This window comes from Camelus bactrianus, chromosome 3 (assembly GCF_048773025.1).
Source record: "Camelus bactrianus isolate YW-2024 breed Bactrian camel chromosome 3, ASM4877302v1, whole genome shotgun sequence".
Taxonomy (NCBI): Eukaryota; Metazoa; Chordata; class Mammalia; order Artiodactyla; family Camelidae; genus Camelus; species Camelus bactrianus.
The window spans coordinates 49,046,019-49,062,273 of NC_133541.1; the positions used below are offsets into that span (position 1 = coordinate 49,046,019).

The following is a 16,255-nucleotide window of genomic DNA, read 5'->3' on the forward strand; positions in this document are numbered from 1 at the left end:
GCGCCTCCATTTAACATTGTGCCTAGAAGCGTCAAGTGCTTAGAACAGAGCATGGCACACGACAGCTGAAATCTAAATGCTGGCTGTTCTTCTTCTTAATATTTTACTAGCACCATATGAAATTGTTGCCAGAGGGAGTGGTTATTTCAGAGCCTACTGTTTTAGGAACCAGGCTGACACTGAGAATCCCTGGTCACCCAGGCCAGGAGCATTGATGCATCTTCATTTCCCACTGTTTTTATTGCTGTTTGGTACCTTTGAGATTGAGCTACTTCTTAGGATATTAGACATTAGAATAGCCACATGGCCGGGGGCCTCCATTATCCATAGCATCTCTTCTGCCCATGCTGAGCATCTCTGTGGCTATAGCTTGTTTTTAAAAATTGAGATGGAATTCACACACCATAAAATCCACCTTTTTAAAGTATGCAATTCATTGGGTTTTGGTATATTCACAGTATTATGTAACTATCATCACTATTTAATTCCTGAACATGTCCATCACCCTCTAAAAACCCCAAGCCCATTAGCAGTCATTTGGTCTCTCCCCACTGCCCCAACCATTGGCAACCATTAATGTACTTTTTGCCTCTATGGATTTTCCTATTCTGAATATTTTCAGATAATAGAGTAATACAATATATGGCTTCATTTATTTCACTTTACATAATGTTTTCAATGGTCATCCACATTGTAGCCTGTATCAGTACTTTATTCCCTTTTATAGAATACTGTTCCATCGTGTGTGTACACTTTTGTTTATCCATTTGCCGGTTGGTACACATTGGGGTTGCGTCCACTTCTTGGCTCTCATCATGTAGCCTGTTTTGATCCCACTTGTCTGCTCCGGATCAGCAGGACCTCTTAGACAATCCATGAAGGCACAAGGTTGCAGCAAGTGGTGGGCTAGCGATCTCTGTGGCCAACAGAATCAGGAAGTAAATACAACTTGAGAAAAGCTGAAGGATGAATATATGTGCAGGCAGATTGCCTCGAACAGCTGTGAGAAATGGAGAAGGAAAAAATAAGGAATTTCTTTAAGGAACCCAGGCTCGCCTGTGGAGCATATGGGGCTGGACCAGTTGCTTTGGTACATGTGTGTTTCCTCGGTCAGACTGTGGCGTTCTTGGGCAGGGGTAATGTCCTGTTTACTGTGCATCCCTCCCTTAGTGCTGAGCATGGTGCCTGGCAGTCAGTTTGTGCTGAACTGAGCTGGGCCCAAATGAACACCTTGGTGCTTGGAGTGGTGTTTCTGCTGAAGGACAGGCTGGCTCTCTGCCACTTAAAGAACAGAGCTCTTTTGTGCAAACCATTTACAACTCTATTTAAAAGATTCCCAATCAGGACAGCCTTTTGTTTATGTTCAAGTTCAATGTTAGGCACCTAGCTGATCCCACTGGAGACTGCTCTTGGAGCTGTGTGTTTGGTGTATGGTTTGGAAGGAAAGGGGTCCTGGGTGGGAGGGGCTGACCTGGACCCTAGTTGGAACCCTGTTTCCTGAGGCAGCAGTTGGGGGACCTGGACTGTACTTGGTGAGTCAGCCTGTGAGATTTTCGTGGCTCCCAGACCACATGCTGCTAGCAGACACGGCTGTGGAACAAATGATCACCAGCTGTGGAGACTGCTTTGAAAAAGACAAAGAAACTAAGGGGAGAAAGTCAACTCCTGCTACTATGGTGGTTCTAGCCCATCTTGGAAGATAGCATTCATGGGCAGCTGATGACCACAGTCATTGGCCCTGTCCAACACCCCAGGGGAAATTTGAGTACTGGGGAATGGATGATTTTTGCAGGTAAGAAACTTCAAGTGCTCCAAGGGCCAGCTCTGTGCTGAAGGCGGGCTGTCGGGGCTCCCCATGGCTCACATCCTGCTCCTTTGCTTTGTTTTAGGTGCGCTTAATGATCACAGACGCCGCCCGACACAAGCTGCTCGTGCTGACTGGGCAGTGCTTTGAAAATACTGGAGAGCTCATTCTGCAGTCCGGCTCTTTCTCCTTCCAGAACTTCATAGAGATTTTTACCGATCAAGAGGTAAGCTCTGTCTGGTAGTATTCAAGCTTCACAGTTGCTTGGTTATTGTTGTGGCCTTAGGCTCCTCTTTGAAAGTGCTCGCGGGAGCCCGGAGAAGGGAAGGGGCTGTCACACTGAAATAGCGCAACTGCGTGACCCAGCGTACCGTGGTTCTGTGGTTCAGCACCAGGAGGATTTCAAGCACTCATCTGTAATTAATTGCAACCATTCTGAATGTGCCCGAGACACAGATGGAGGAGGGGTTGGAATAGCCAGCAATTTACAGATGGGAAAGATGCTGGAGAAACTTGAAGTGACAGAGTCCAAAAGAAAGCCCAGGTTGCCTGTTGTCTGAAAGAATACTCCCAAGATCTCTTGGATTTGGGTTAGGATTTAACTGCCTTAATCTCTTTCAGTACACGTGCTTACTTTTCCTGGTCTAATTATTTCTGATTTCTCTTACTTTTAATGCCTGATCCCAGTGTTTGAACTGGGCTGCTTAACAGCCCAAGAAAGGGAGGCATGTAGGAAAATGGGATGTGCCATGCCCCAAGAAAAAGATAGTTAAAGTTGCCGAACCAAAGCCTGATCTTTAATATTTTTAATGAATAGTTTATTCAAGGATGATGCACTTGAAGCATTGAAAATTCTGTGATGTTAGTGGTCTTCGGATAGAATCAGAGCAGAGATGTTTAATTTGGTTATTTCTGCTTGAGACTTGATCCCGTTGGGAAACATCTTTCCAAAATCACGTGCCTCTTTCATTTTGCTTATTCGTTTATAGTTGACAGCCACAATTCAGAGCTGTCACCTCCGCAGACTGGGCCTGACAGATTTTCCATATGCAGAGGTTGAGGGATGAGCTGACAGGATGGGCTACCACCGTATCAATTTAAAACCATCTCCCTGAGAACTTCCCGAGATGGCGGCCTCTCAGTCTTGTGGGTGTTGGGAGGGGCCGTCTGTCTTTCTGCACACTCCTCCTTAGCCCTGCGCTTCACAGAGAGGTCTCTGTGTACTTTCCCTCACTGGCAGGAGCTATAAACAAATCGCCCAGCTTCGTTAGGCTCACCTGGAGGCTTTCTGTAAAAAGACTGGTCAGATGACATCACCGCGTTGCAGTCTTCACTCACTGGGGGGACTAAAAAGGAACATTTTACTTAGCGTTTGAAACCCTAGCTTTCAGAAGGTGTGATGTCATCTGGTCCTGAGGCAGACAGCCCTAGCTCCCCACAGCAAGAAAGCCATCTTGACCACTTCAAAGTGAAGGCTTTCGCCCTGTCTTTCTGCAGGGTTATTGTCTGTTTCCCTCCAAGGCTGCCAGAGTTCACGCTGCATGTCTTATTCGCCTCGTAGCCATTGCACCCACATGCAGGAAAGGCTGGGTACAACCTTGTTTAGTTGCATTGAGATTCCCAAGCCAGTGCTCTGATTCTGCCTGCTGCCCTGAAGTTGGCAACATCAGACTCTTTTGCAAGATTGTGTCCCCCTATTCATGTTGTGCCCAGAGAGTTGGGCATTTGTCTGGTAGCTCAGAGGTCACACACACTATTGCCTCGGGCAAGGGAGAGAGCTGCAGAGAGCTGGAAATAGCCCCGTGGCCTAGTAACACGGGTAGGTGGTTCAAGGACTTGCTTTAGGCCTGAAACTTCAGCTCATTTATATGCACACGGGTGCCTCTGCTACATTCCTGCGTACTTCCAGTTAGTTCCTAGTGGTTGGTTTTTACCCCTATGTCACTAGTTTGTTTGCAGTAAAATAGAGCAGAGGACATACATAAAGGAAAGGGTTTGTCATTGCCAGAATTTTAAATACAGAGGGTATCACAATCCACCCATCAGGACCCCAAGTAATATCTATCTTTTAATAAGGCATAGTGTTGTGAATATTGCTGCTTAAGTCATTTTTACTAGCCCATGAAAGCAGAATTTTAGCACAGTGGACTGCGTATATCAGCATTTACCACTAATTACAGAAGAAAAAGCAATTGCCTTAACTAGAAAATAGGTTTTCCACCCAACGGCAGATTCTCCAGGGTTCTAATCACTGGGGCAGGTTTGGAAGGGCATGTGCTTTCATTATACCAGGCAGATGTCATTAAAGCCAGAGGCTCTGTCCTATTCTCCTCTGCCAGCCCTGTAACCCCTACCCAGATGCTTTGGAGAGAGTAATGCACAACACCTGCTGAAGGCTCTCTAGAGTTTTCCCTTACAGACTAGGTCAGTGGTGTCAGAGCTGGTGGGAGAAGAGAAGAGAAGGGGAAGATATTGGGTAGAATTCACTCTATTTCTCCTGTCTCAACCAGAGCACCTGGGCCTTTAGCTTTTTGACATTGTGGACTTTGATGAAAGGAAGCCACAGTCAAAGTGGATTGCAAATCCCTGGACTAGGCCAGTAGTTACCAGGCCTTTAGAGCTGTAATTGCCTATTGTTGCTTTGGAAGGTTTTGAGTACAGAATGACTCAGTAACTAAGGGATGGATCTTAAAGGCCATTTGGTGTCTCCTTTTGTTCCTCTTATTTAGTCCTTGATACATGCTAGTCAATCCAGAGAAACCAGAAACACGATTTGGGAAAAAACAAAAATGACACATTTTTAAACAAGAACAGCTAAAAGTAAATGGACCGAAAAGTAGAATTATCAGTGCATTTTAAGCTTCAGGTTTGGGGAGTCTTAGTCATTGGAGGTCAAATTCAAAACCAGACCCTTTGCTAGAACAGTCATCTGGCAAATCCATCCCTCCCCGAAATCTGAGGATGGTGAAATCACCATCTCCTGGGAACATTTTTTAGTCTCTCTGTTAGAAAGTTTTTCCTTACTTGTCTCATCGTATCTTCCAGAAAGGAACGTGATCACTTTTCCATATGACAGTGTCTTAGACACCCTTCACCGAGCCTGCCAGCTTTTTTTCCCCTCCAGATTAAACCTTTTCAGTTCTACCCACTGTTCTTCATAAAACAAGATGTTAAAAGTTCTTTACATTCTCTGGTCACTGTCCTTCAAACCTGTTCCATTGCAGGCAGGAGGCACAGGGTTGGGGAAATGCAGGAGCTCAGTCTAGGCCACGTTTCAGTGCCTTGGTGTTATCAAACAGATGCAGGAGTCCACAGCACGGGGAGCTAAGAGTGGGCTGGAGATATTAATGTGGAAGCCATCAGCACACCAGAAAATAGATGATGCAGCCTAGGGGGAGAAATGCATTAGAAGAGAAAGGGGCCCAGGGGTAGCATTTAGCGGTTAAGGCCAAGAAGAAGGAGCCAGCAATTTCAACTTGTTTTTGGTCCAGTTTCTTTAAAATGTTACGACTCACAGTGGACACCATACTCCAGAGATCACTGACTAGGATTGTGAGAGCCAGTGACTTCTGTAGTTTTCAATATAATCTTCTATTCAATAAGTCTAAACGTAACTTTCGATCGTCACTATCCACAATTAAATGTCAGCAAGGAGGGGATGTAGGCTCCGAGGAACTCTGATTTACAAAGTTTGGTGGGGAGGTTCCCTTTAACAAAAAGAAAACTAAATTATTAGTACACAATTAAGTACAGGACTTTGGGAGGGGGCCCAGGCCAGTGAGGAGCCTTGACATTTAAGGTTCTTTAGCTTTATGATAAATCCACTTGACTGTCAACTAAAATCCCCTAGTCTTTTCCATGGATATTGTTGATAAGCTGCAATCTCCCAATCCTGCTTTCCCAGCTGGTTTATTGGACCTTACATTTATCCCTTTAGAATGCCTCCCGTTAGAGATGGTATAGCCATCATCATCCCAATATCAAGAGCTTCCCTAAATGTCTTAATTCTGCCATCCCACGTTCTGCTATGCCTTCCATTTTCATGCCATTCACAGATTTGATAAGCATGCCTTCACCACTTGCATCCAAGTCAGTACTCAACAGGACGCAAAGGAGCCCTGAGGCAGCCCGCCCTGGACCTCCCTCTAGGTTGATGCTAAGCAGCAGGATTTGTATGGCTGGCTACAAATCCTCCCCGATTCTGCTATCACACTGTCCAGAGAGCCTGTTAAACGTCTTGCTAAAACACAGATAGTCTGCCTGCTGTATTCCCTCATTAGCCAAGCAAATAACCTAATCAAAAAAGGAAATGTAGTTAGTAGGCTATGGTTTAAAAATTCAGATCTTATTTCATTAATATTATCTGCAGTAAAGTCATTTATTTCCTCTATCTTCCTTCCTCTTCCAGCATGCCTGCATTTAATTAGGAAAGGTAATTAACAAAAAAGACTCTTTGCCCCAAGCAGTATTTCTTTCAATACTGTCTCCCTCCCACCCATCTTTGTAAGCACAAAGGGAGGGTAGCAGTTGGTATGCTTGAGAAGTATTAGCAGGTCCTGGTCGCTTCCCAAGTGTCCAGTGCAGGAGGATAGCTTGTATTGAATTGGCCAAATTCAATGAGGGTCAGGAGACACCTCTGGAGCCTGATGATGTACTGGGGAAACAAAGATAGCAATGGTATGGAGATATGGAAGATGTGTTTCCTCCTATTCAGGAACTTTTAATATAATAGGTTCTACCAGGTACCATTTACTAGATGATTTCCTGAGTCTTTTGGCGGAAGCCCCCGTTTCCCTGCCGCTACTCACATCGGTGGCTCTGCCTCACTGTTCTGTGTTCCTTGAATAAGCGTTGACTGAGCAGGCCCTCAGAAGACCCAGTCTTTGCCCTTGAGGCCCTCACTCTCCAGAGTGTGTGCTGGTACACAGGTCTGGAAGCCAGCTCTGGGGGGAAGTGGAAGTTTTGTTTCTGCTGTGTAGCTCCCAGGTCTTAGCAGTTGTTCCTCCTCCTCCTCCCTGACGCTTTCCATCTGTCTGCTTCATGACAGGCTCTCTGCAGCCTGAGACGGCCTTCTCGTCTCATGCACTGTACCCTGTTGCTTTTCCAAAGGAACTGGTTTTCTCTCACTGAAAAGAAACCTGACCAGCAGTGCCAACTTTCTTTTCTGCTCTTCCTTGTACATCATAGTTTTCCATTCACCGGCCTCTTTGCTGTTTGTCAATACCTGACTTCCTCAGAATTCTGTGCAGCCTTGTTTTCTTTGGGGCTCATCTCCTTCCTTTCACAGAAACTCTCTGGGTAGAGGTGAGGTATTCCTCAAGTCTTTTGACTTTTTCTTTGATCTTGGTGATGACATATTTCACATAAAAAGAGCTAATGACTGACTGCTGGATCGTACCCTTAGCTACCACCCTCCTCAAGGTGGAATTTCAAAAATCAAAATGAAGTAAACTTAATTTTTAAATTTCAATATTAAAGCCTCAGCGGTTTGCTATATCCTAGAGTCTTTCTCTAAAATGTGTTATAGGACATGAGTAGTTTGCATGTGCTCCCTGTGAAACTTAGGATAGAGAGCAGCATAACTGTGCATTTGTAAAGGTGACGAGGGCCTGCGCTAATGATTGGACAAGAAATCATGTTTGGTGCTCATGCTTGCTTTGGTCAGCAAATAATTTGAGCAAAAATACCCCCACAGATGGCTACCATTTGCTTTTTCAGTTTTCTTAGCATCTAAAATAGTTGATTCTTACCCCTTTTATGGGAAGTTGTCACATTAACTGAGAGGAAAACAGCAAAGTCCAAGAAAGACTTGTTTTGCTATTTTGTGACTCTTTGCATAAAATACAGGACCAATACGCTAACAAAACAAAAATGGCTCTTTTACTGCAATCCAACATTGGAAAATTCACCCTTCTAAACATTCACACTAGTAGCCTCAGAATGTTGGTACCCAGGAATGTCGGTATGAGATGGAGAAAAACCACTCTAACATTGGAAGGGAAAAGTTTAGACCCACTTGATCAGGGATGCCTGGACCAAGTGAAATCTTTGCTTTGCCCTTTCATCATTTACCATCAAGGACACGGAGCTCTTTTCACTGGAAACTCTGAGCTTTGATGCAACTGAAGGAAGAGTGGAGCTTATGGCATGATTGTCTCTTGCTGTCTACTAGGCTAAGACCGTGAGACATAGGGCCATAAGATAGAGTGAGAAAGAAAACAACATTTTCATTAAGCCACAATCTCTGTTTTGGTCCCAGTTAGCTCTTCTCCTTTCCCATCTTGTGGTACTAAACAATATGTAGAAAAAGTTTTGCATCAAATTTGATCTTAGCCACTCAGACCCAGCTTGCTCTGAAAAGAATAGGAGTAGCAGAAGAGTACAATATCTCATCCTGGACTTAAATGTGAGCAAATGGGGGACAAACTTGGCCACTTACTCACATAATTACCCAATTGCTCTAATCATCATGGTTTCAAAGTGTCTGCATTTGCAGAGAATCTGCTGGATGAACCACTCATATTTTAAACAGTATGAACCGATGCCAGTACTTTTTTGAAGTGGTGTACAATCTATAACTTCCTGTCTCCAAGGGGCAAAAACCCCCACCAAACTTTTTTCTTCTCTACCAACCAAATTCTAAAAATTGACAACATGTGCACTTTATCTAAATTCCCTTAATGTGTCATCACCAAGCCCAGTGAAGTAAAAGAAAACGTTTTATATCAGTGGTGAAATGACTCACCTAGCCTTCCCCTGTGATAGCTGAATATTTTTTAAAGGGCATTTTTGCATGGCAAGTACCCAGGGGTGGTATCCAAAGTATTTCACAACTGCACAGGCACTGATCATCCAGATGGTCACTGGTCTTAGAACTGGAGCAGAGTTCTGAAGCTCCCCTGCTGGGCAAGAGCAGATGGTGGTCTCAGGGGGAGGTGCTTGGAGTTGGGGTGGGAGCAGGGGGAGGGAGTTGAGGCAGAAGGTGATGGTAAGAGCAGTTGGGATAGGCTGTTAACTTATCAGTATGGAAATACCAACTAGCATCTCTGACATCAGCCCTGAGTGCACCCAATGATCTTATAACACCTGGTGAGGATGGATCAGTGATGACAGTCACTTAAACCTTTCCTTTCTTTTTCCTCTTATTTTCTTAAATCCCAGATTGGGGAATTACTGAGTACCACCCATCCTGCCAACAAAGCCAGCTTAACCCTGTTCTGTCCCGAAGAAGGGGACTGGAAGAACTCCAATCTTGACAGACACAATCTCCAAGACTTCATCAATATCAAACTCAACTCTGCTTCTATATTGCCAGAAATGGAAGGACTTTCTGAGTTTACCGAGTATCTCTCAGAATCAGTGGAAGTCCCATCGCCCTTTGATATCCTAGAACCTCCCACATCAGGTGGATTTCTAAAGCTCTCCAAACCCTGCTGTTACATTTTTCCAGGAGGGAGGGGCGATTCTGCATTGTTTGCAGTGAATGGATTCAATATGCTCATCAACGGAGGATCAGAAAGAAAATCCTGCTTCTGGAAGCTCATCCGACACTTGGACCGCGTAGACTCCATCCTGCTCACCCACATTGGGGATGACAATTTGCCGGGGATAAACAGCATGCTCCAGCGGAAAATTGCTGAGCTGGAGGAAGAACAGTCCCAGGGCTCTACCACCAATAGTGACTGGATGAAAAACCTCATTTCCCCTGACTTAGGAGTTGTCTTTCTCAATGTACCTGAAAATCTGAAAAATCCCGAGCCAAACATCAAGATGAAAAGAAGCATAGAAGAAGCCTGCTTCACTCTCCAGTACCTAAACAAATTGTCCATGAGGCCAGAGCCTCTATTCAGAAGTGTAGGCAACACCATCGAGCCTGTCATTCTCTTCCAAAAAATGGGAGTTGGTAAACTCGAGATGTATGTGCTTAACCCAGTCAAGAGCAGCAAGGAAATGCAGTATTTTATGCAGCAGTGGACTGGCACCAACAAAGACAAGGCTGAACTAATCCTGCCTAATGGGCAAGAAATAGATATCCCAATTTCCTACTTAACTTCGGTCTCCTCTTTGATTGTGTGGCATCCAGCAAACCCTGCCGAGAAGATCATCCGAGTCCTGTTCCCCGGCAACAGCACCCAATACAGTATCCTGGAAGGACTGGAAAAGCTCAAACATTTAGACTTCCTGAAACAGCCCCTGGCCACCCAGAAAGAGCTAACTGGCCAGGTGGCCACTCCTGCCATGAAACAAGTAAAACTGAAGCAGAGGGCTGACAGCCGGGAGAGTCTAAAGCCAGCTGCAAAACCACTTCCCAGCAAATCCGTGCGAAAGGAGTCAAAAGAAGAAACCCCTGAAGTCACAAAAGCTAATCATGTGGAAAAGCCACCCAAAGTGGAAAGCAAAGAAAAGGTAACAGTGAAAAAAGACAAACCAGTAAAAACAGAGACCAAGCCTCCCGTGGCCGAAAAGGAGGTGCCCAGCAAAGAAGAGCTGCCTCCAGTCAAAGCCGAGGGGGCTGAGAAACAAGGCACAGACGTCAAACCCAAAGTCGCCAAGGAGAAGACGGTGAAAAAAGAAACAAAGGCAAAACCTGAAGAAAAGAAAGAGGAGAAGGAAAAGGAAAAGCCAAAGAAAGAAGTGGCTAAAAAGGAGGACAAGACACCCATCAAGAAGGAAGAAAAACCAAAAAAGGAAGAGGTGAAGAAGGAGGTCAAAAAAGAAGTCAAGAAAGAAGAGAAAAAAGAAGCCAAAAAAGAGGTTAAGAAGGAAACCCCACTGAAGGAAGCCAAGAAGGAAGTTAAGAAGGAGGAAAAGAAGGAAATCAAAAAGGAGGAAAAGGAACCCAAAAAGGAAATTAAGAAACTTCCTAAAGACACAAAGAAACCATCTACTCCTGTACCTGAAGCAAAAAAACCAGCTGCGTTAAAACCAAAAGTACCCAAGAAGGAAGAGTCTGTCAAGAAAGATTCTGTTGCTGCTGGGAAGCCAAAGGAGAAGGGGAAAATTAAAGTCGTTAAGAAGGAAGGCAAGGCAGCAGAGGCTGCGGCCGTTGCCAGTGTGGCCGCTGTGGCGGCAGCAGCTGGAATGGCCACCACTGGCCCTGCCAAAGATCTCGAAGCCGAGAGGTCCCTTATGTCATCCCCCGAGGATCTGACTAAGGACTTTGAAGAGCTGAAGGCTGAAGAGGTTGATGTATCAAAAGACATCAAGCCTCAGCTGGAGCTAATTGAAGATGAGGAGAAACTCAAGGAAATGGAGCCTGTCGAAGCCTACGTCATCCAGAAGGAGACAGAAGTCATCAAAGGTCCTGCCGAGTCCCCCGATGAGGGAATCACCACCACTGAAGGGGAGGGTGAGTGCGAGCAAACCCCCGAGGAGCTGGAGCCAGTTGAGAAGCAGGGGGTGGAGGACACAGAAAAATTTGAGGACGAAGGAGCAGGTTTTGAGGAGTCCTCGGAGACTGGAGACTATGAAGAGAAGGCAGAAACTGAGGAGGCTGAGGAGCCCGAAGAGGATGCGGAAGAAAATGTGTGTGAGAGCACCTCCAAGCACAGCCCGGTGGAGGAGGAGGAAAGCGCCAAGGCTGAGGCGGACGTGCACATCAGGGAGAAGCGGGCGTCTGTGGCCAGTGGTGATGACCGCGCAGAAGAAGACATGGATGAGGCACTGGAGAAGGGAGAAGCTGAACTGTCTGAGGAGGAGGGATATGAGGAGGACAAAGCCGAGGATGCCAGGGAGGAAGACTACGAGCCGGAGAAAGCTGAAGCTGAAGACTACGTGATGGCCGTGGTTGACAAGGCTGCAGAAGCTGGTGGTGCCGAGGATCAGTACGGATTCCTTACCACATCCAGCAAGCAACTGGGAGTCCAGTCTCCTGTCCAAGAACCAGCATCTTCAATTCATGATGAGACTCTCCCTGGAGGTTCAGAGAGCGAGGCCACGGCTTCTGATGAGGAGAATCGGGAAGACCAGCCTGAAGAATTCACTGCAACCTCTGGCTACACTCAGTCTACCATTGAGATATCCAGTGAGCCCACCCCCATGGATGAGATGTCCACTCCTCGAGACGTGATGAGTGATGAGACCAACAATGAAGAGACAGAGTCCCCATCTCAAGAATTTGTCAACATCACCAAATACGAGTCTGCACTGTATTCTCAGGAATATCCCAAACCTGCCGTGACATCACTCAACGGACTGTCTGAAGAGTCAAAAACAGATGCCACTGATGGGAAGGATTACAATGCTTCAGCCTCCACCATCTCACCACCCTCATCCATGGAGGAAGACAAATTTAGCAGATCTGCTCTGCGTGATGCCTACTATTCTGAAGAGAAAGACGTGAGAGCCAGTGCCATGTTGGAGATCAAAGACATGGTCTCAGCAGTTGTAGATGAAAAACTCAGTCCACCCAAGAGCCCTTCCCTGAGTCCATCTCCGCCATCACCCATAGAAAAGACCCCCCTGGGTGAACGAAGCGTGAACTTTTCTCTGACACCCAATGAAATTCAAGTCTCAGCAGAAGCAGAAGTAGTTCCAGTGTCTCCTGAGGTGACCCAAGAAGTAGTTGAAGAACCTTGTGCCAGTCCTGAGGATAAGACCCTGGAAGTGGTGTCTCCATCCCAGTCTGTGACTGGCAGTGCTGGTCACACACCTTACTACCAATCTCCCACTGAGGAGAAATCTAGTCACCTTCCTACAGAAGTCACTGAAAAACCACCAGCAGCCCCAGTGAGCTTTGAATTCAGTGATGCCAAAGATGAGAGTGAAAGGGCTTCCATAAGCCCCATGGATGAACCTGTGCCTGACTCGGAGTCTCCTATTGAAAAAGTTTTGTCTCCTTTACGGAGCCCTCCCCTAATTGGATCTGAGTCTGCATATGAAAGTTTTCTAAGTGTTGATGACCAGGCTCCTGGCAGATGTACCGAAAGCCCCTTTGAGGGAAAGAATGGAAAACAAGGCTTTCCAGACCAAATAAGTCCAGTTTCTGACATGACTTCCACTGGTGTTTTCCAAGACAAACAGGAAGGGAAGAGCACAGACTTTATACCAATAAAGGAAGATTTTGGTCCAGAAAAGAAAACTGATGATGTTGAAGCTATGAGTTCTCAGTCAGGACTGGCTTTAGAAGAAAGGAAATTAGGAGATGTTTCTCCTACACAAATAGATGTCAGTCAGTTTGGATCTTTTAAAGAAGACACTAAGATGTCCATTTCTGAAGGCACTGTCTCAGACAAGTCAGCTACCCCTGTTGATGAGGGTGTAGCGGAAGACACTTACTCTCATATGGAGGGTGTGGCCTCTGTCTCCACAGCTTCTGTGGCTACGAGCTCATTTCCAGAGCCAACAACAGATGACGTGTCTCCTTCTCTTCATGCTGAAGTTGGTTCCCCGCATTCCACAGAAGTTGACGACTCCCTTTCAGTGTCTGTTGTGCAAACGCCTACCACTTTCCAGGAAACAGAAATGTCTCCATCTAAAGAAGAATGCCCAAGACCAATGTCAATTTCTCCACCAGATTTCTCCCCTAAAACAGCCAAATCTAGGACACCAGTTCAAGATCACAGATCTGAACAATCCTCGATGAGTATTGAATTTGGCCAAGAATCCCCTGAGCACTCCCTTGCTATGGACTTCAGCCGACAGTCTCCAGATCACCCTACAGTGGGTGCAAGTATGCTTCACATCACTGAAAATGGGCCAACTGAGGTGGACTATAGTCCTTCCGACATGCAGGACTCTAGTTTATCACATAAGATCCCACCAACGGAGGAGCCCTCCTACACCCAAGATAATGATCTTTCTGAGCTCATCTCAGTATCTCAGGTTGAGGCCTCACCATCCACCTCTTCTGCACACACCCCGTCTCAGATAGCTTCTCCTCTCCAAGAAGATACTCTGTCCGATGTTGTTCCTCCCAGAGATATATCCTTATATGCCTCACTCACCTCTGAAAAAGTGCAAAGTCTGGAAGGAGAGAAACTCTCACCAAAATCTGATATCTCTCCACTCACCCCGAGAGAGTCCTCCCCTTTATATTCACCTAGTTTTTCAGATTCTACCTCTGCAGTCAAAGAGAGCATAGCAGCTGGCCACACTTCCTCTCCTCCACCAATGGATGCGGCATCCGCACAGCCCTATGGCTTCCGTGCCTCCATGTTATTTGATACGATGCAACACCATCTAGCCTTGAACAGAGATTTGACCACATCTGGCATTGAGGACAGTGGAGGGAAGACACCTGGTGACTTCAGCTATGCCTATCAAAAGCCTGAGAAGACAACTAGGTCCCCAGATGAAGAAGGTTATGACTATGAGTCTTATGAGAAAACTACCCGGACCCCAGACGTGAGTGGCTATTACTATGAGAAGACAGAGGGCACCACCAAATCCCCGTGTGACAGTGGCTACTCCTATGAAACCATTGAGAAAACCACCAAGACTCCTGAAGACGGTGGGTATGCCTATGAAATTACTGAGAAGACCACACAGTCCCCCGAAGAGTCAGGGTACTCATTTGAGATACATGAGAAGACAATAAGGACCCCGGAAGTGAGTGGTTACAGCTACGAAAAGACTGAGAGGTCTAGAAGGCTCCTGGATGACATCAGCAATGGCTATGATGACTCTGAAGAGGGTGGCCACACACCTGGGGATTCCAGCTACTCTTACGAGACCACTGAGAAAACTGCCAGTTTTCCTGAGTCTGAAAGTTACTCATATGCAACATCGACAACAGCTACACGAACCCCTGATACTTCTGCATACTGTTATGAGACCACAGAGAAAATCGCTAGAACCCCCCAAGTGTCTCCGTATTCCTATGAGACTTCAGACCAGTGCTACTCTGCAGAAAAGAAGTCCCCTTCCGAGGCTCGCCAGGATGTTGACTTATGCCTTGTGTCCTCCTGTGAATACAAGCATCCCAAGACGGAGCTTTCACCCTCCTTCATTAATCCCAATCCTCTCGAGTGGTTTGCCAGTGAAGAGCCAACCGAAGAGTCAGAGAAGCCCCTCACCCAATCAGGGGGAGCCCCACCGCCTCCAGGAGGAAAGCCCCAGGGGCGACAGTGTGATGAAACCCCTCCCACCTCAGTGAGCGAGTCAGCCCCGTCCCAGACCGACTCTGATGTCCCCCCGGAGACTGAAGAGTGCCCCTCTATCACAGCTGATGCGAATATCGACTCCGAAGATGAATCAGAAACCATCCCCACAGACAAAACTGTCACGTACAAACACATGGATCCACCTCCGGCCCCCATGCAGGACCGCAGCCCTTCTCCACGCCACCCTGATGTGTCCATGATGGACCCCGAGGCCTTGGCCATTGAGCAGAACCTGGGCAAAGCTCTGAAGAAAGACCTGAAGGAAAAGACCAAAACCAAAAAGCCAGGTACAAAGACCAAGTCATCTTCACCTGTCAAGAAGGGTGATGGGAAGTCCAAGCCCTCTGCAGCTTCACCAAAGCCAGGGGCCTTGAAGGAATCTTCAGATAAGGTGTCCAGAGTGGCTTCTCCTAAGAAGAAGGAATCTGTGGAAAAAGCAACAAAAACTACCACCAATCCTGAGTTCAAAGCTCCACGTGGGGAAGAGAAAGACAAGGAGACCAAGAATGCTGCCAACACTTCCACATCCAAGTCGGTGAAGACCGCAACTGCTGGTAGGTAGAAGGTGCTGGCATCCTGATCCAGGACACAATTCTACTTTTAATTGCAGCCTCTGCATTTCTATTTGACTTTTTACTGGAAGATGAGAGTTTACCACTGTAGTACTCTCCCTTCCCTCTACTACTGTCTTCTGCCAGAAGGCATAGATCTCAGCCCAGTGTAGCCCATGGGCCTGAGGAGAGCTCAGCATAGGGTCCAGAGCAGCTCCCATTCCCAGATGTCACTCCTGGGTTTGCTCCCTTTTGCAACACAGCAACCACAGCATTGTTCTAAATCTTTAGAACCAAGGATGTGTGTTTTAGGCTTCTCTGGAAGATTCTCTTGGCATTTGCTTCAGCCACACTGGCCCCAGAATCAAGCTGAGGTGACGTGGGCCAGGAGGTCCCAAAGGCCCAGGGAGAACCAGAGTTCTAAGCCAAGCCTGGAATAACCATTGTAGACCCAAAATTTAGGTTCCATTTTTTTTAAAATAAAAAATATTTTAAATGAAATTATAACATCTTAAAATTAAAAATTTTAGTTAGAAAAAAAAAATCACCAGGCTGGAAATACATCCCCATCAAAGGCAATGCTCTGTTTTATCAACCAGCGAATTCAGTTGACCAGTGGGTACCCAGTACAAATTGAGAGAAAAGCATTGAAGGCTCTCTTTATCTCCCTCTCTGACCACACAGCCTAACAGACTCAGAATTCTATTTCAGATGGAAATTCCTCTTTGTTAAAACCAATCACAGGGATTTGAATTAATAGATTTTATTTGTTTTACATATTTATTCAGGAATTTTTA

General features: G+C 46.1%; 2 protein-coding genes across 6 annotated transcripts in view; one reads left to right on the top strand and one right to left on the bottom strand.

The window, feature by feature from the left end:
- MAP1B (microtubule associated protein 1B) overlaps positions 1-16,255 on the top strand; it is a 93,995-nt gene that overhangs the window by 69,885 nt on the left and 7,855 nt on the right. For both annotated transcript variants that reach the window (XM_045512375.2, XM_074359525.1), the window contains 2 exons: positions 1,890-2,030; positions 8,966-15,461. In XM_045512375.2, the coding sequence (XP_045368331.2) occupies positions 1,890-2,030; positions 8,966-15,461 (6,637 nt within the window). The remainder of the gene's footprint in view (positions 1-1,889; positions 2,031-8,965; positions 15,462-16,255) is intronic.
- The window catches only part of MRPS27 (mitochondrial ribosomal protein S27), a 116,261-nt gene continuing 104,647 nt past the window's right edge, over positions 4,642-16,255 (bottom strand). The window contains exons 13-15 of one of the 4 annotated variants that reach the window (XR_012504780.1): positions 15,219-15,332; positions 13,082-13,277; positions 4,642-5,192 (exon numbers count right to left, since the gene is read on the bottom strand). The gene's annotated coding sequence lies outside the window, so the exon portion shown is untranslated. Of the gene's footprint in view, positions 6,218-13,081; positions 13,278-15,218; positions 15,333-16,255 lie in introns of all 4 variants that reach the window. The other 3 variants (XR_012504779.1, XR_012504782.1, XR_012504781.1) reach the window with 3 other exon arrangements.